Source organism: Cebus imitator, unplaced genomic scaffold (genome assembly GCF_001604975.1).
Source record: "Cebus imitator isolate Cc_AM_T3 unplaced genomic scaffold, Cebus_imitator-1.0 Scaffold99, whole genome shotgun sequence".
Lineage (NCBI taxonomy): Eukaryota > Metazoa > Chordata > Mammalia > Primates > Cebidae > Cebus > Cebus imitator.
Genome location: NW_016107414.1, coordinates 1351118 through 1368836, shown reverse-complemented (window position 1 = coordinate 1368836; position 17719 = coordinate 1351118). Strand labels below are relative to the sequence as shown.

The window sequence follows — 17719 nt, the reverse complement described above, 5'->3', positions numbered from 1 at the left end:
CTTCCCTTCGCTCAGAACAGCGCGGGGCTGGGTTTCATGCTCCACCGCTGCCAGGTTGAAATTCCTGGCTTTTGAATCAGGGGCCCGCGTCTGCATTTTGCACTGGGCCCCGAAAATTCTGTGGCTGGCCCTGCCTGGTGTGACGCTCACAGGAGCCGCAGCTGGGGCCGCCTATCTATGGCTGGGGGCCGGGAGGAGGCGCCGGGGGCTGCTCTCTGCTTGCCCCAAGGATCCCTACACCAGCCCAGAATGGGGTGGAGCTGGAAAGAGCCCACAGCTGCTTCCTCTGCGCACCTCCTCTCCCGCGGGGCCTCCAGGACCCACTTCTACCGCTGCGCCCTGGTGTAGCTCCCTCGGGGGTCGTTCTCTGTATGCTTACTGGCCGAACTGTTTCTCAGTCCTAGACGCTCCATGGGGCCAGGGAGTGTGATCTGTGCTCCGCTGCAGCCTCGCGCCCGGAATGACGCATGGGGCTCCCTGGTAGGTCGGAGGAACTCATCTTATATATAAAACAGAAATCATTCCACTTTTTTAATATGACACGTGGCTGTTCCCTAAGTCGCCCTGGGTTAAATACCGACTCAATAAACAGGATGCTAAAAAGCTTTTACATTTAATTCTCCAGACAGACGGTGCACTCCACGAGGGCAAGGGCCTGGCCTCCCAGATTCAGGTCTGTGGTTAGTGCCTGTAACCCAGCGGGCCGGCGGTGGCTGCCAGGAGAGAAAGGCGCGCCTAGCGCCCCCAGATCCGGATCCGCCCCCGGCCCGCGTGCGCGTCCCTCCCCTTTTCCCCGTCTTCCCCACTATCCCCGCGCGGCTGGGCGGGGCTGGGACTACGCTTCCCGGCGGTCCCCGCGCGCCCGGGGCGGGCGGGGCCGGTGGGGGCGGGGCCAAGGTGGCTGGGGGCGGGGCCGGCTACAAAGCCCGGGGGCGGTGCCGGGGCGCAGAGTTCCCGCAGCGCCGGTCGGGAGCGTAGCGAGGCGCAGCTCGGCGCGCTGAGCGGGAGCGGCGCGCGAGTGGTCGGGCCTGGCGGCTGGACGGGCGCCTCTGGCCGCCCCGCGCGCTCCCCGCCGCCCCCCATGAGCGCAGCGCCGCACGGCCCGGGTCCGTAGGTGGCGGGGCGCCCCCCATGCTGCTGCAGCCCGCGCCGTGCGCCCCAAGCGCGGGCTTCCCGCGGCCCCCGGCCGCCCCCGGCGCCATGCACGGCTCCCAGAAGGACACCACGTTCACCAAGATCTTCGTGGGCGGCCTGCCGTACCACACCACAGACGCCTCGCTCAGGAAGTACTTCGAGGGCTTTGGCGACATCGAGGAGGCCGTGGTCATCACCGACCGCCAGACGGGCAAGTCCCGCGGCTACGGCTTCGTAAGTGGCCCCTGCGCCCGGGCCCGCACCCCGCCACACACCTTATCACGTCCCGGGCGCCGAGTCCACTCGGGGGCACACGCCCAGCCCGCCCGCGGCCGCCCCCGCCTCGGACGCCTCCCGCCGCTCTCGCACCTGCCGCCTCTCCTGGGCGCGCTCCCACCCCCGTCACCGCGGGCCGGGGCCCCGGCTCTCACCCCCACCCCCACCTCCACTTCCACCCCCACCCCCGGTTTAAGAGGAAGAGCTGCTGTGTTCAATTAGGACTCCTAAGTTGGTGGGAGGTTTTGGAGCCACATGGGCACTCGGGATTTCCTGGAGCAGCGGCAGGTGAGGAGCCACGGCTCCTCCCTGGGATGTTTGGAGCCCTTCGGCCTTCCTCTATTTTCAACAGACCCCTCAGCGGCCCCAAATAAACATCAACTTAAGTAAAAACGACTTGAAGACATGTTTCCTACTTCCCTTCCAAGCCCAGCGTCCAAACTCCTTCCCAGAGGAAATTCTCAGCCGGCGCTGGTGGGCACTGCAGGCGGCCCCCCCTCCCTTCAGGGTTCATTTTTGCCCTGTCCCCTCAGGGGTTTTTGTCCTTGAAGCCCACATTTCCTAGGACTTGAACTTTGAAGGGAGGTGCTGAAATCCAGGAGGCATCTTTGTGGGAGGGCCCCAGGTAGGGGTCAGAGGGGCCTTGGCCCAAGGACCCTGGGCTACAGCACCCTTAGTGGAAGGGAAGGAGGGGGGTGACAGCATCCGGTGCCAGAGCAGAGCCCTCTGCCCCTTTCGCCCCTGGTTTCCCTCAAGGCAGCCCCTGAGGTGTCCGTGCTCCTCCAGGTGACCATGGCCGACCGGGCGGCAGCTGAGAGGGCTTGCAAAGACCCCAACCCCATCATCGACGGCCGCAAGGCCAACGTGAACCTGGCGTATCTGGGCGCCAAGCCGCGGAGCCTCCAGACGGGTGAGAGCTTGTGTTTTCCTGCCTGGCTCTTCTCGGTTTCTATATTGGGTGTCCGTATCTGCCGGGTGGAAAGAGGCCCCCCCTGCCCCAGCGGTGGCAGTCAGCTATCATGTGCCTGCAGAGCCAACCCAGGGCAGCCATCCCCCCCCTCAAGGATCTAGACCCCTTCTCACACCATGTGGCCCACGGCAGGGGCCAGGGGGCAGGGAGGGTGCTGCTCCCCAGTTGCCAGCTGTCCTCTCGGGAGGGAGGAAGTGACCATGGGGCCTGGAGGTTGGAGTGCCCACACCAGTGGCTGCTGGCACCTGCGTCACTCGCTGCCACACTTCCTCAGGGTGCTTTGGGGCTCCCGAGGGGGGGCCTGGGAGGGGAGAGGAAGCTGATTATCCCTTTTGACAAGAGGTGGATGGCTTGTGGGGTTCTGCCACCCTGTGGGCAGCCCCAAGACATCGCCCCTGCGGTAAGACCAAGCCCCTGACTGTTCTCTCGTTTCAGGCTTTGCCATTGGGGTGCAGCAGCTGCACCCTGCACTGATCCAGCGGACTTACGGGTGAGTGGATGTGGTTGGCTTGGGGTGGGCAGGCTGTTGAGATGAGGTGGAGAGGGCCTTGGGCTTCCTGGTCTGGAAGCCTGGTGAAATGACAGTTTTCAGACATGTGATTGCGTTGATGCCAAGGGAGTGGAGAGAAGGCAGATTGCGTTTCTCTGTCCTGGGCAGGGGCCGCACTGCCCAGGGGACTGTGAGCCTTGGAGCCTGCCTGCCTCGGTGCGCACCCCAGCTTCCCTCGATAGGTGTGTGGCCTCACTTTCCTCACCTGTGAAATGGGGGTGGTCACAGCATGTCTGAGGTGTCTGAATGGAGGGCCTAAGGGTGGGCCTGGTGCGGGTGACGCCCTCTGGTAGTGTTTGCTGATGATTCTTAGGGACTGGCAGGCTGGGCTCTTCCCCAGGCACTCTCTCACCTGCTCTGTGCTGGGGCAGATGGTGGCAATAGGTCATTGCCATCGAGGTCTGATGTTTGTGAACGCTGCTACAGATAGGATGTGTTCAGGGTTGGGGCGGAGGCCGCCTGCCTGAGCGGCCTGGTCTGTGGGATCCTAGTCTGACTCATTTAGAAGCAGCACATCCCACTCTCCCCCATCCTAAAACGCCTCCCACCTCCCTGCCCTTTTAAAAACATCTAATAAGGCCTAGCAGCTGCTTGGGGAAGGACACACACGCTCGGGATACAACAGGGCCTGCCGTGCGGCCTGCTTCCCCAGCCCCAACATGTGAGCTCTCTGCTCCAGCACAGCATGTTGATGGGGTGCGGTTGGAGTTGGAGGGGAAGGCAGCTCAGAGACCACCACCGCTTTTAGGCCACTGGCACTTCATGAGCTTTCTGAATCCAGATCCCTAATGCCAGTTGATCGTGTGTGTGTGTACATACGTGTGTACACCCACACCATGCGGATTCCATGGAGAGGTGCACAACTTGAGGAGGGCCCTGTCTCTCTGGGGCAGTGTGGACAAGGCTCCTGTGGAAACAGGCAGGGCCCAGCTCCTAGGCGAGTGGGTCAGAGGCCTCAGCAGAAGTTGCTGTGCCTACTTTTTGGAGATGCTTGCCCTGAGGGGTGCCTCGGGGGCTCCCCACCGGCTTCCCTGTGCATTGGTGGGTTTGTGTGAGTGTAGCAGTGGGAGGAGCCGCTGGCCAGAGGGTGCTGGAGTGGCCGGGCAGCTCAGCTTCCCACTGGGGTGCTTCTGTCCTCCTGAGAAGGGAGCGTGTGGGGTGGTGGGAGCAGGCAGCCCGGTGCTGCTCGTGCTGGCGTCTGTTTTGTGGATGTCTAGAGCCATCTTAGAAGGTGTTTGGGAGCACGCCAGGCTTCATGCCTTCACTAAGCTTCTTCCTCTGGGGTTCAGCCCACATGAGGAGGGTGTTCCTTGTTTTCCGGACCCTTGGCTCCGTTCCCCAGGCCCACTGCAGGCACCTGAGGGCACGGGCTGGACAAGAGCTGCTGCCCAGAGGTGACGATGCACTTCCAGCGCCGGCGGTTCTCTGCTACCGTGGGACCAGGCCTTCCCACCTGCGTCTCCGCTCGCTCTGGTCCACGCAGCTGTCTCTGGGACTCCATCACTGTCAGTGCTTGGCCTCTGGGGCCTGCAGACATGGGTTCAAATCCTGACTTTGCGCCTTACCACCTGGGTTTGTCTTGGCAGGTGGCGTCCTCCTCATCCAGAAGGCAGGAACATTAAACCACTTAGAACAGTGTGCGGGCAGGCGGGCTGGGTGATCTGGCCTCCCCACCAAGTCTGCTCCTGTCCTCACAGTGGGCCTCTGAGGATGGGACTGAAACTATTCTCACTTTATAGATGGGGAACTGAGGCAGAGAAAGGCTAACCACCTGTCCAGGAGGCGAGGTAATAGGTGTCTGGGAGGAGATCGGAACACAGGCGATGTGTGCCTGAACAAAGGCTTTCTTGCAGGGGAGAGCCGGAAGGGCCCTGGCCAACCTCTCCCTTGCTGTTCCGGAGTCCTGTGAACACCACCGGTCCAGAAGCAGTCGGGATGGGTCACAGATTCTGTCGCTGTGTGCACTCAACTTCAGACGACAGTGTTTTGTAACTGTATCTGCTGGCTGGCCATTTAATACCTATGACGATGAAGAGGCCACAGACTCTATTTGTTGGTTGCCAAGGGGTGGAGACCCAAACAGGGACGGTGTGAGAGGGACCATCTGCGCTTGGTTTCTTGGGAGTGCTGAACTCAAGCCTCAGAGTCTCACTGCCCCCGGCCCCTACCGGGGCCTTGCTGAGGTGGGTGGTGGGAGCCTCGGGTGCAGCTCCAGGGAGGTAGCGGGCCAGGCTGCCTGGGTCAGCTGTCTGCCCCCGGCCCCCGCTTGCCAGCCAAGCTGGAGAGCTAGGCCGTCAGCGTCCCTTTTGTCTTTGTGAACAATCAGGCCCCGGGAGCACAGCCGGCCTGACTCAGCGGCCAGTTTTGTTGGCCTTGGGCTGGCATCGAGGCCTGCCCTGCTGTTGGCTGAGGGCATGGAGGGAGGTGGGAGCCAGGAGCCCAGGCAGCTGAGGGTTGTCTACCCGTTAACCCCTTCTGTGCCTGGCTGAACTCTCCCTTGACTTTCTGGCCCCACCTTTTATACCTTGCGCTGGGCAACTCTGAAGATCCCACAGCTCTGCTTTCAGGCAAGACCCTGCGGAATCTTCTCCTGGCTGGGCCTCAAATGTTAGTTTAGAAAGATTTGCCAGGGAGTTTTTACACTTTCTGCTATGTGCCTGGGTTTCCTTGCCTCTGTTTCCTCCTTTTTCAGTTGAACAGGCTCTCGTGAGACCTAACTCACCTGTGCTTTTCTGACCTAACTGTGGGTCCGGGGTTGGAGGAGCCTTCCTCGGCGGTGGCAAGTACATGACAGTCACAGCAGGAGCCGGTGGCCGTGGCCTGCTGAGGGTGTCTGCCAGCCGAGCATGTCTGTCACCTGCCAGTTGTAGGGGGTGGTGTGCAGTGGTCTGGAGAGGGTCTGTGTCCAGTCAGTTTGGTCTGGTCCAGAAGAGCCCCCTGATGTCAAGGGGTGTCTGTTTACTCCTGGGCTGAGGGCACCGGCAACCAAGGTTTGTCCTGGGCCTGGCTGCACCCAGAGCCTCTCCTTGGGTTATTTTTGAAGGGCCAGCTGCTTCCTTGGGTTCAGGTCTTCCTGCCTATTTACGGTCCCTGCTGTGGCCTTGACGCCTGTTCCCTGAGGACCTATGGAACGTCTGAAGGGAATGGAGCATGCCTAGCTTCCACCCCCTAGAAGCCAGTAGCATTCCTTCCCCCAAGTAATGACTACCAAAAATGTCTCCAGACATTGCCAAATGTCCCCTGGGTTTAGTGGTCTGAGGACCAGTGTGTCTGTGAGTCTCTTGGACCTTGCCTCATGGTCACAAGATGACTGCCACAGCTCCAGACATCCCACCCATGTTCAGGGCAGAAAGAACAATAAGGGACAGTATGAACTGCCTCTGTCTCTTTTAGCAGAAAAGTGGAGGCTTTCACAGGCCTCAACACGTTTCCATTTAAATCTCACTGGCCACAACTGGGTGACAGGACATGGCCACCAGGGGATTCAAGACAAGACCGGCTCCTGGGACTCGGGGGTGTCAAGTACAGGCCATGTCTAGGAGCGAGGGCCCTGGGATCTGCCTGGGCTCGAGGCCAGGCCCAGCCGGTCTCTGCGGGCTACTCCCCATCTGTGAGTGGGAACGGTAACACTCCCTCTCCTACAGGACTAACTTGACTGTGTGTGTAGCTCCTGTAGATGAGGGCCTGGCCATCACAGTTTGTCAGTGACACGTCTCTTGCCGGCCCTGCTCTAGGGTCTGTGCAAAACCGAGGCTCAGAGCAATTGAGAGACTTGCTGGGTTCACACATCCCCAGACTGTGGGACCTGAGCCAGGGCTGCGAGGCTCTTGTCCCTCCTATAAGACTCAGCGCCTCCCTCTGGCTAGGTGGCAGCTCTTGGATGAATCAGAGCACAAGGCCCCGAGATTGACAGTGGTCGGGAGACCCTCTCCCAGGCCTGTGCCTGCCCCACTGCATGTGTAGTTTCAGGGACCCCTGCATCCTTCGTGTGAAGGTCTCCGGTGCCCACATTGACCGGGTGGTTTATGGCTGCCCTTGCCATCACGGGGCCTGGGCAGAGCACCTGGGTCTCCAGGGCAAGAGGAGGGACAGGGGAGGCAGTGATGGGAAGATGCGTGTCTCCCAGAGGCTGGAACGTACAAGCTGGGGAGAATGTAAACAGCTGCTCCCAGCATCATTGATTCATCAGGTGTTTATTGAGTTCCTGCTGTATACCGGGCCTGGTGCCAGGGATCCTTTGAATAAGAAAGACCCAGCTCCCGATCTCAGGGTGCTCACGCTCTGTCTGTGCACTCATGGGCCCGCATGGGGATGCATGGAGTCAAACAGGAAGCTGGCGGAGGGAGTGCCTGTGTGGGGACTGAACAGTCCGAGGTCTTGAGTACAGCGGTGGGGAGTTGTGTCTGTGTGTGATACAGCTTCACACTTGGTGTGTAACTACACGTGACATAACGGAAGTTAGTGCATGCAGAGAACGGTGCAGGGTGACGCAGGCCTGCAGTCCAGTTCCTAGACTGTGCCCATGGTAGTTTCCTGGTTTTGCCAATGTCCTTAGTTACTTGGATGTGCCCTTGGGGGATGGAGGAGGCAGGGTACAGAGGACCTCTCTGTACTGTTTTTGCAACTTCTTGGGAGTGTTTTATAATACAGAGTGAAACAAAGCCAGAGGAAGGGTTTGCAGATGAGGGCGCGCGCGTGCGCGTGTGTGGGCACGTGCGCGTGTGCACACATGTGCTGGGGAAGGCCCCCTGAGGATGAGGCGAGTGGGGAAGTGCACCCTATTGGCACCCGGGGCAGAGTGAGCAGCCCAGGCTTAGGGCAACAGGTGAGCCTTAGGTCGCCGTGGCGGGCACGGGGTGAGAGCCACGGGGCTGGGGCAGCAGCTGCGGTCAGAGCCAGGCGGCATGGGGGCTGGGAGGAAGTGACTGCCCCCCCCCATTGTGGCGTCACGTTTTCACTCTGAGGGTGTCTCGCGGTGGCCCTGCCGCCCCCACCGAGGCTTCCTGTTTGGCAGCTCATCTGGAGCCAGGCGTGGGCTGCGCCGTGGCCCTCCAGGGCGGGCACCCGTGCCGCACCTGTTGTTTGTCCTGTCTGCTGGAACAGAAAGCAGCCTTTAGGCGGCAGGGGCTCCTCTCCGAGCATGAGTTCTTACCCCGGCTCCCTGCTCACCTGGGGAGCCTCTTCTGGAAGGCTTGGGCCAAGGGGCCACAGCTTTGTTTCGGGGCAGAGGCCTGATCACAGACTGAGGTGGAGGCCTGAGCTTGAGCTGTCCTCGTTTAGCCTCAGTTTCCCCTTGTGTCCAGGGTGGACAGGCTGAGAGCTGTGCAGTGTGCTGGGGGCATCAGGGGCTTCCTGCTGACCGCGTGTGGGTGGAGCAGGGAACTGGGGACGCCTGCCGAGGAGGGTGAGGGGAGACCTGGTTCCAGCTCTTAACCACAGTGTCTCCTCCACCGAGGTGGTGAGAGGGGGCCAGAGACAGGAGGTCAGCATGCCTCAGAAGGCGACAGGAGCTAGGAAGGGGAAGGGAGCAGATGGGGAGGCTCAGGGCCCAGCAGGGTGGCTTCAACTCCTTGAGTACCCTGGTGACGCAGGGAGGCACTGTGACCTTTCCCCAAGTGACACTGGGCCACGCAGACTCACAGCAGAGGAGGGATGGGTCACTTTGCATTTTTGTTTTCAGAGTTTTTGTTTCTGGCTGCTGGGTTGAGCCTAGACTGCTTAGGGCTTGGATGGTGGGTGGAGGCCCTTAGGGGATGCCCAGTAATCCAGGCATGAGATGAGGGTGCGGCCCTGGGAGATTCTGGGTACATACTTTAGAGAACCTGGGAAAGAAAAAGGAGTCCAAGAGATTCTGGAGCTTTGGGCCTAGGAAACGGGAGGTGGGCTTGGCCCTGGCTGGGGTGGAGGCTGCTGTGGAGTCCAGTTTTGGGGAGTAGATCAGAAGTTGGAGATTGGACAGGTTCAGGTGGAGATGCTGCCCTGGCCTGGCATTGCCCCACAGAGAGGGCATTTGACCTGCATTCTGTGCTGGTGCCCCACACAGTGCCCCAGAGACCCTGAATGTCCCCAGACCTCCTGGCCCTCCCCCGAGCAAGTCACTGGGGATTCCCCGGGGGCAGGGCCGTGGCCTGGCTTCCTGCCTGCCTGGTGCCTTGGGGCCTTTCCACACTCAGCCAGGCAGGAGTCAGAGCCCAAAGAGCTGCAGTCCGTCTTTGCTGTGGTGGGGCAAGGCCCCCGGGGAGCAGGGAAAGTGAAATGGGCTCATTTGCCTTTTTCGTTTTTATTTTCAGAGGTGACTTTATGTTCAGAAAATGAGTCCTCCTGGGCCGTGGTCAGTTATTTTCACTGAGAGTTCTGCTTTGCGTGTGGGGCAGCAGGTGCCTCCCAGGCTCCATCTGCACGCCCCTCACCCAGCTGGCCAGGAGCTTCTCAGACTCTGTGCGTGAGGCCCAAGCCCTCTGTCACACAGGCAGGCTGTTGGGCTCTGCAGCACCCTTAGTTTACAGAGGGCAAAACAGGCCGGAGAGGCTGAGTGACCATGCACCTTGGACAGGCGGGGCCAGGATCTGGACTTTGGGTTCTTTCTGCCCTTGGGCCCCTGAGTCTCGGTGGACTGAGTCCGTGGGGGTGCTCTTGGCTGCGTGCAGACCCTGGGTGTGTCAGGGTGCAGATGCTGCCTGGGCCACGTGTGAATGGAAGGGAGGCAGGCACCTCAGATTTCCAGTCTGGACCAGGTGCTGGGTCCCCCTGTCCTCTTCTGGGCTGTGGCAGAGCCAGCTCCTGCGTGCCCAGCCCTCCTGGGATCACCTGGCCTTTCCAGCCCTAATGGTGGCTTGTTTCAGTGGCTCCATGATTTGGGGGTTTAGTATTGCCCAGGCTCTGTCACTGGAGGGAAGCAGAGAACCCGAGTTGTCTTTCTGCAAACACCCCTGACCCCAGCTAAGTGCCTGCACCCAGTGTCCAGCCTCGCGAAGGGGCTTGGGTGGCATGTTGGGGGGTCTGTCCCACCACTTCCTGTGGGTTCTTCCTTCGCTCTGCCTGGACTTTTCACAAGTGGTGGGATTCATTCTCTGGATCAGATCCGCCTTTGACTGGTGCAAGGCCCTTCCTTCTCGGGGGTCTTGGCAGGAAGACAGAAGTTTTCTGCAGAGGATGAGGAGGCACAGGCGCCTGGTCACTCTGGGGCCGGAAGCTGTAGGAAAACTGGAAGGAAGGGAGGCTCCTGCCTCTGCTGTGAGGGAACAGCCGGACAGTGGCGTATGGAGGGGCCTCTAGCGGTGGCCCTACAGAGGCTGATTCCAGAGTGGCTTCTAGTGCTGTGTCCCTGCAGAGGCCGGTGGGCCTTGGCCAGACAGGAGGGGCCCTGAAGGGCGCTGGGTCCCCGATCTTCAGATTCCTGCCTGACCGCCCTGGTCGCTGGTGTGTTTTGCTCACCAAGGGTGGTTGGCTGCAGCCCCCCGATCTAGGGCCGAACATCCTAGGAGAGGGAGGCCCTGTTCCTCAGGCCCACGGGGCACCGATGCTGCTGAGGTTCCTGGGCGCACAGAGCATTACATCCTCACAGCAGCCCCCTGGGGCCTGTGGTTCCCCAGAGGCACCATGAGGACACCCTGGGCACCAGGCACCTGGTGGGAGCAGAGGCTGGCAGACTGTGCCTATCTAGCTGTGACTTGCTGGGTGGAGCCATGCCCACCTGTCCCTCCAGCTTGCTGAGCCCTGGCTGCTCAAGGCTGAGCTGCTTTCTCTGCCTTCTTGGGGTAGGGACTTGGACTGGGAAGCAGCAGCCACTCCGAGGGGGCTCTTTGCAGCTGCCTGCACAGCCCGGGCGTGCCTCAGGCGCTCAGCGCTGGCTGCATGCCGTGCAGGGGCGCTGGGGATGCGGCGGAGACCCTGCCCTTGCGGGGAAGACATTGTTCGAGGTGGATGACCTGGGGGCTTCCGATCACAAGGAAATCAAGCCTCGGCTCAGGTGGGGCCCCCAGGGGTGAGCTTTGAGCTGTGGCAAGAAGCAAGAGCAGCAGGTGGGAAGGCCCTGTGGTGCGAAGGAGTTGAATCTGGGAACAGAAGGAGCCCAGGACAGCGGGAGTGTGGCCAGGGTGGGCACAGTGTGGGCAGAGATGAGTTAGAAGAGGTAGGTGATCACGCAGGAAGCCATGAGGGAGCAGTTTGTGTTTTCTTCTGGGAGGCAGCTGGAGGTTTCTGGTCCTGGGGTGACGGGGCTTGATGTTTTTAAGACAGCTCTGGCCGCCGCTGGGTGAAGGATTCAGGGATGGGAGGCGGGTGCCGTGGCATGGCCCTGCCGTGGTGGTGGTGGAGGGAGGCTGGGCCTGGAGGGTTGGTAATGGAGGAAGAGGATCGGAGAATTGAGGGATGGAAGCAGGGGTGCTCCCTGTCAGATGGTGTGGGCAGGGGCTGCAGCAGGGTTGAGTGGGCAGGGCAGTGCTGGGTGGCCTGGTGGGCTCTTCACTGAGGTGGAGAGGGCAGGCGAGTCCCACCAGGGCCAGACTGGCATGTGCCCTGGCAGGTGAGCCTCTGCCGGGGACACGGTGTTGCCGAGGCTTGGTGGATGGGGCGGCGTGGGGCTACCAGGCCGTGCCTTTGCATGCAGAGGCTGGGGCACCTGACCTTTCTGAGCCTGGAGTGGGTGGGGATGCTGAGGAACCTGCCTGGTGCACGCACCCACTCTGCATTGCCAGGAAATGGAGTCTTGGGCCTGCGGCTGGGGCAGGACTGCCCTTGGACGGCGCGGGCTGGTGGTTTGGCTACATTTTTCTTTCTTACCTGACCACTCAGCAGGTTCCCCCTTGCGTGCGTGGCTTCGCGGGTGTGTGTGCCCCTCTGCCTCTCTTAGTCCCCACCTGCCTCCTTTGCAGGCCCCCCGGCATGGGCACTTGGGGTCAGAGCAGCAGCGAGGATTCCTTGTCTTCACCCCTCCCTCGTGGTTTCTGATGCTCCGAAGTCGGGCATCTCATCCTTGGCACTACGGACCTTTAGCGTGGCTTCGCTTTGTTGTGGGGGCGCCCTGGGCATTGTAGGAAGCAGTCAGCACCCCGGGCCTCCACCCCGAATGTCGGCAGCACCCTCACCCGTTTTCCTGGCTGTCTGTTGTGACAGCGGGGTCTGTCGCTAGGCAGTGTCCAGCAAGCCCTGGGGCACAGTTGTCCAGGTTGGGAATTGCTGTTCTAGTGGTGCTTCTAGGGCCGCACAGTGAGCTCTGGAGGTCAGCCTCTGTGGGACCAACTTGCAGATGAGGAAACTGGGCCTTGGAGGTTTTGAAACCTGTTTGATAACTCAGACAAGTGCAGGGTGAGGCGCAGCCCAAGGAGGGAGAGAAGCTACTGGAGCACAGCTCCTGCCTGGGGGGCTTCGTGGCTCCTTCCACCTTGACTTCCCCCGTGTTCTCCCTCCTGCTTGGGACCTGGAGGTGTGGCCCCTGCCATGCCTGCCTTTTATTTTGAGCCGAACCTGGGGCCCTAGACAGTTCTCGAAGGCATAGCTACCAACAGCAGACCTTGCTGTGTCACTCCCTTGCTCTGTGATGAGGCAAATTGCTCGCAGCTTCTCTGAGCCTCAGATTTCCTCTCTGGGAAATGGGCTAACACTAACATCTTTTTTGTGGCCTTGAAAATGCTTTGTAAGTTATCCCAGGCCCTTTACGTACAGAAAGATGAAAAGGTACGGACGTGCAGTGTCCCCAAGGGTCAGGAAACCGGAGAGCTCTCTTCCTCCCCAGCCTAGAAATTGCCCTTCCACGCTTGTGTTTGAGTGTCCCTGAGTGGGGCAGCTCCCTGGTGGCCAAGGCAGAGCTGTGGCCCCGATGATGTGGGGCATCGGGGACCCGATAGAAGTGACAGCAGCCCTGGAGCTGAGTGTGGCCGGAACCCAGCTGCCCCACGGCCCTATGCCCTATGTTCTGCGTTCCTGGCCTGGGCAGCAGTTCTTGAAGGCAGCTGTGGATCGGGGCCCTGGGGCCTGTTCATGCTGGTGCCTGGGCTGCATTGGCCTTTGCAGTTTGCATGGGATACACATTTTTTAGCAAATACTTGGGGGAAGGTGTCTGAGGCAGGGGCACCACTGCCCATGTTTGGAGAAGTGGGTTCAAAGCTTCCATGGCCTCCAACTAAGGAATTTTTGAGGTTCTGAGAGCTGGCTGAGGGGACACTGGTGATGCCAGGGACGGCCTGTTGGGCACAGCCCCAAGACAGTCCTTGCTGTGTCTCCACTCGCCCTTTTCTCGAGGGAGGCCTCTGAGACCCAGCTGGGGCCCCCCTCCTCCGCTGGCCAGAGCTCCTTTCTTTCTCAGTGGGGTCTGTGCCGCTCACCGGGCCTTTGTTCCGTCAGCACCGTGTGCCCAGTGCCTCCCACAGGCCTGGCCCTGGCAGGAAGCTGGGTGATGAGACAGAGCCCTCCCTCTGACAGAGCACGCTGTCCAGTGGGGGGTCGGGCAGCACAGGGAGGTCGCAGGCTGGCCTCCATGTGGGGTCCAGGAGCCTCACCAGGACAAGGGCTCCAGGCAGAGGCGTTGGCAGATCCCGGGCGCCCAGGTGAGGAGGATTCGAGGGATTGAGGTGCTGCGGGGTGTGGGCTGGCGCCAGTGTGGAGCTGAGTGTGCGGTGGAAGCCAGGGGTCAGCGGGCCAGCCGCCCTGTGGTGGGGCTGCCGCTGGAGGGTTGTGCAGAGAGGGTGCCGGCTCCCTCGTCCACTCCTCAGACGCTCGGACTGGCCCTTGCCTCCACTGTCGAGCCACAGTGCCATTCCCCCGCGGCCAGCTCTGTCTCATCATTAGGTCTCTGCAGGCATGCACTCCTTCAGGAAGCCACCTGGCCTCTTCCCTCATCTGCTGTCCACACATCATAGCCCTCTGCTGCCTTGACTTCCCTGGAGTCCCCCCAACTCTGGTTTATGAGTTGGTGCGTTTTGGTGCCTCTCCCCATCCTAGAAGCTAAGCCCCTCGAGAGCAGGGGCTGTGTGGTCAGATCCCTGCTGCATCCTGGCAGACAGATAAGAAGGGCATCACAGCTCGAGAGTCAGGATTTGAACCCAGGCCTAGCTCCTTGCAAGGTTCTTGTTCCCATGAAGGATGCAGGGTGGACGGCAGAGGCTTCAAACCTGGGAAAAAGAGAGGAGGCGCCGCTCCAGGGCGTCTGGACAGGTGCTGCGGAGGGCGGGCCGTGTGGGCTGCAGGTGTGGCTACAGCAGCCACTGCAGTGGCCCCACCTGGGAAAGTGAACAGCAGTGGAGAGGGTGGCGCCGTGGAGGGACTTCCCAGACACTTCCCAGACGGGGTGGGGCAGCAAGGGACCCTGGGGGCCCTCAGGCACAGGCCAGGTGTCCCTTAGGTGTTTGCCACCCATTGTGTGGGAAGAGCAGGGCCCCCGCACCCCTGTCATCTGGGTTTTCCTGGTTCCCACTGTTCTGTAGGGGCTACAGGATCCACTGAGCGCACGTGCCTTTGTGCTAGAAGCCAGGGCTCCTCTCTGACCCTGAGGGGACCCTGGCTCTGGGGAGGGAGCCTGTGTTTGCAGTGGCCTACGTGTTGCCAAAATGCGCTCCAGAAAGCTGCCCAGTTCCGTCCCTGCCAAGTGCAGGAAAATGCAGGGACAGATGTACTTTCCCCGGAGCCTCTTCCCTTGAGTGGGGGCCCCCCGCTTACAGGTGCAGAAGGAAGCTGAGGTTCCAGGTCGCTCCCTGCGGGCTTGGCCTACATCACTCAGGCGTGCAAGGCAGGGGAGATACTGCTGCCGGGCGTGCAGTGCCGTGCCCTGGCAGGGCCCCTCCATGCCTTGGGCTCTGCAGCAGCTTCTTATGCCGCTGAGGTGGGTGTTCTGTTTCAGATGGGAAACTGAGGCTCAGCTGCTTGCCCCGGGCCACCTAGCAGCTGGTTGGCAGAGCAGGCCCAGGCCAGGAGAGCTGCCTCCTTTAGCTTCTGTTTTCCCCGTGCTGAGGGCTGGACATGCTGTGTGCCTGGCTAGCCTACAGCAGGCAGGAAGTGGTGGTCTCGACGCGTTTCCACGGTGGCCTGCCTGGGTAGGGTTAAAAGCACAGCTCTGAGGCCGGCCGACTCCTGGCCCCTCCACCTCATCAGCTATGGGACCTTGGCCAAGTCACCTGGCCCCGTGTGTGAAATGGGCCTCACGATGGGAAGAGCAAGCCGATGGGTGATATGCTCAGTCACCGTACAGAGTGTGACGTTTCCGAGGGCTGCTAATGGCACCATCATCTCCATGGTCACTGCCATTGCGCTCCTTTGCTCCAGCATTCACGCAGTCAGTCTCACATCCTCACAGAGCTCTGTGGCAGGCCACAGTCTGCTGGCAGAGACAGAAGGAAGCCCCATGAGAGCGAGTGTTGGCGGGGGTGAAGGTGTGTACAGGAGTAGAGCATGCAGTGTCACTTGGTGGGTGTTGGGTGTCGGGGAGATGATCAGGGCTGGACTCCCAGACGTGTACCCTGGGCCTTCGCACAGGGCCCACATTTGATCTCATGCTCCGCTGTCATGTCTTCAAATCCTCAGATCATTTGAAAACAACCATCCAACGTTTTTGTTTCTGCATCAGCCCTGGGGGTGTGGGGTGTAGGGCTGGGGTGGGGAGTGCACTCTAGGAAGGGCCTCGCTGAAGAGGAGCAGTAGAGGGGAGGAGGGAGCCTGGTGGGTGGCGGGAACAGCCAGCACAAAGGTCCTGAGCCTGCAGCCGTCAGCCCAGAAATGATGAAAATCAAGGCTCAGGGTAGGGGCGGCACGCATCGTGGACCCCACCACCCGCCCAGCTGTACACCCGACCCCATTCCCGGCCCTGACCTGCAATGCTTGGCCCTACAGGCTGACCCCGCACTACATCTACCCGCCAGCCATCGTGCAGCCCAGCGTGGTGATCCCGGCTGCCCCCGTCCCGTCGCTGTCCTCGCCCTACATTGAGTACACGCCTGCCAGCCCGGCCTATGCCCAGTACCCACCGGCTGCCTACGACCAGTACCCATATGCTGCCTCGCCAGCTACGGCTGCCAGCTTCATGGGCTACAGCTACCCGGCCGCTGTGCCCCAGGCCCTCTCGGCTGCAGCCCCCGCAGGCACCACCTTCGTGCAGTACCAGGCGCCACAGCTGCAGCCTGACAGGATGCAGTGAGGGGCATTCCTGCCCCGAGAACTGTGGCATTGTCACCTTCACAGCAGACAGAGCTGCCAGGTCACAGTGGGCTGGCGGCAGCCTGGCTGAGCTTCAGTGAGGTGCCACCAGCACCCGTGCCTCCGAAGACCGCCCGGGCACTCTGCCTGCGCCCTGGGACCATGGAGAGACAGCTTCTCTTTAAATCTAGGTCCCATGGTGTCTTGAGGGAGGACTTGAAGAATGACTGAGAGCTATTTAAAGATGCAACCCCACGTTCCTTGCACACCACGGCAGCCTCTCCTTGCACCTTCTCCTGCCTCTCCACACTCCAGGTGCCCTCAGGCTTGTGTCCACCGCGGTACCTGGCTGGGGTGTCACGGACCCTCTGCAGCCCCTGGCCGCCCTGGACCCTGCAGAGATGCCTGACTCCAGGGAACCTGAGAGCAAGAAGTGAATGGACTTGATTGTAAGTTGACCCTCGCAAACTGTGAGTGCGGTCCCAGGTGGGGACACAGCCTCCTGCTGGAGTCCCATTTTCTCCATCAGGGCGCGTGGGTGGCTTCCTCAAGCCGGAGGAGCTCCCAGGCGTGCAGGGGCCGCTGGTGTCGGGCTGCCAGCCAAAGGCCCCTTTCAGTCAAAGCACTGAAGTCGCAACTTTTTTCTTGTAATTGTTTTGCTACTTAGATAATTTCAGAAGTTCAGTCTATTTTTTCAGCGGATACTGCCGCCACCAAGAATCCAAAACCTATTTTTGACTTGGAGAGACTTGCTTTTGTTGGTTCCGCCCACGGGGACGACGACAGTGTTTCTGTGTAATAAAGTGTCTGCCAGCTTGCGGGCCAGGAGCCTCTCAGTGGGGCAGGCACTGCAGACAGCAGGCCCCGCGGGCCCGCCCGCGCCAGTCTGATTCCACCTGCTTGGGCACAGTGAGTTGTCTCAGGACCCCCTCACTGTGACACTGATGCTCCTCCCCCCCAGCTCTCTAACCACTGTGGAAGGGCAAGGGAGTGACCCACAGGTTCAGTCCACTCAGGGTCTAGACCACGGTGGTGCCAGCTTTGTTGGGGCCCTGAGCTCTGCCTGCTGGGTGGTTGAATGCAGGAGGAGGCACCTCTTCCCTCTCCCCCTGTACCACCTGCTGTGTGCCAGCCCAAGACCGTTCCTGCCGTCTTTGGGTTAGTGAAGGGAGAAGGCTGTTCTGCCAGCCATGGCAGGGCTGCTATGGGGCATCCAGGGCTGTGGGGGTCCAAGGAGGGGTGCAAGGTGAGAGGTATCCTGGCCAAGGGCGGGGGGCAGCGCGGGGGGGGTCTCCCTCCGGACCTACCTCAGGGAGCTGAGCGTGCCGGCGCTCCAGGGCAGGCCTGGGACAGAGTCAAGGCCCAGAGAATAAAGGTAGCTAATCTCATAATAATATTTTTATTAGAATGTTCTGATGATAAAAATAAAACTTGTTTTCTTTAAAGAAAAAGTCAGTCTGTAATTTTTCTCTCGAAACACAGAGCTCCCCTGGTGCCTGTGGGTATCACCCATGCTCCGCCTCCTGGCTCAGGAGCCCAGAATTTCATGGGCAGCCGTGCCAGAGTGCCTGGCCTGCACCAGCCGCTGAGCCTCCGAAGCAGAACAGACGCAGCCCCTCTTCCCACCCGCTAATGCAGGGGAGGCCTGGCACCCCATCCACCGCGCA

The 17719-nt window shown here is 60.9% G+C and overlaps 1 protein-coding gene across 3 annotated transcripts; it reads left to right on the top strand.

Moving 5' to 3' along the window:
- The first annotated feature begins 934 nt into the window (after positions 1–934).
- RBM38 (RNA binding motif protein 38) lies at positions 935–17503 on the top strand. 3 transcript variants are annotated; one of them, XM_017536570.2, is made up of 4 exons: positions 935–1368; positions 2197–2320; positions 2816–2870; positions 15750–17503. In XM_017536570.2, exons 1-4 carry the CDS (start codon positions 1132–1134, stop codon positions 16051–16053), a joined length of 720 nt encoding a protein of 239 aa, XP_017392059.1. In that variant the 5' UTR covers positions 935–1131; the 3' UTR covers positions 16054–17503. The 3 variants fall into 3 exon arrangements, with proteins under 3 accessions (XP_017392059.1, XP_017392060.1, XP_017392058.1); XM_017536569.2 differs by having other exon boundaries at positions 954–1368; positions 2167–2320; XM_017536571.1 differs by lacking the exon at positions 2816–2870 and having other exon boundaries at positions 946–1368.
- Positions 17504–17719: the final 216 nt, after the last annotated feature.

Excerpts from the sequence above, each read along its gene's own strand:
- RBM38 (XM_017536569.2), top strand. The coding sequence starts at position 1,132 with ATGCTGCTGCAGCCCGCGCCGTGCGCCCCAAGCGCGGGCTTCCCGCGG. Across the intron at positions 1,369-2,166 it reads AGTCCCGCGGCTACGGCTTC|GCAGCCCCTGAGGTGTCCGT; the intron begins GTAAGTGGCCCC and ends GTTTCCCTCAAG. Across the intron at positions 2,321-2,815 it reads GCCGCGGAGCCTCCAGACGG|GCTTTGCCATTGGGGTGCAG; the intron begins GTGAGAGCTTGT and ends CTCTCGTTTCAG.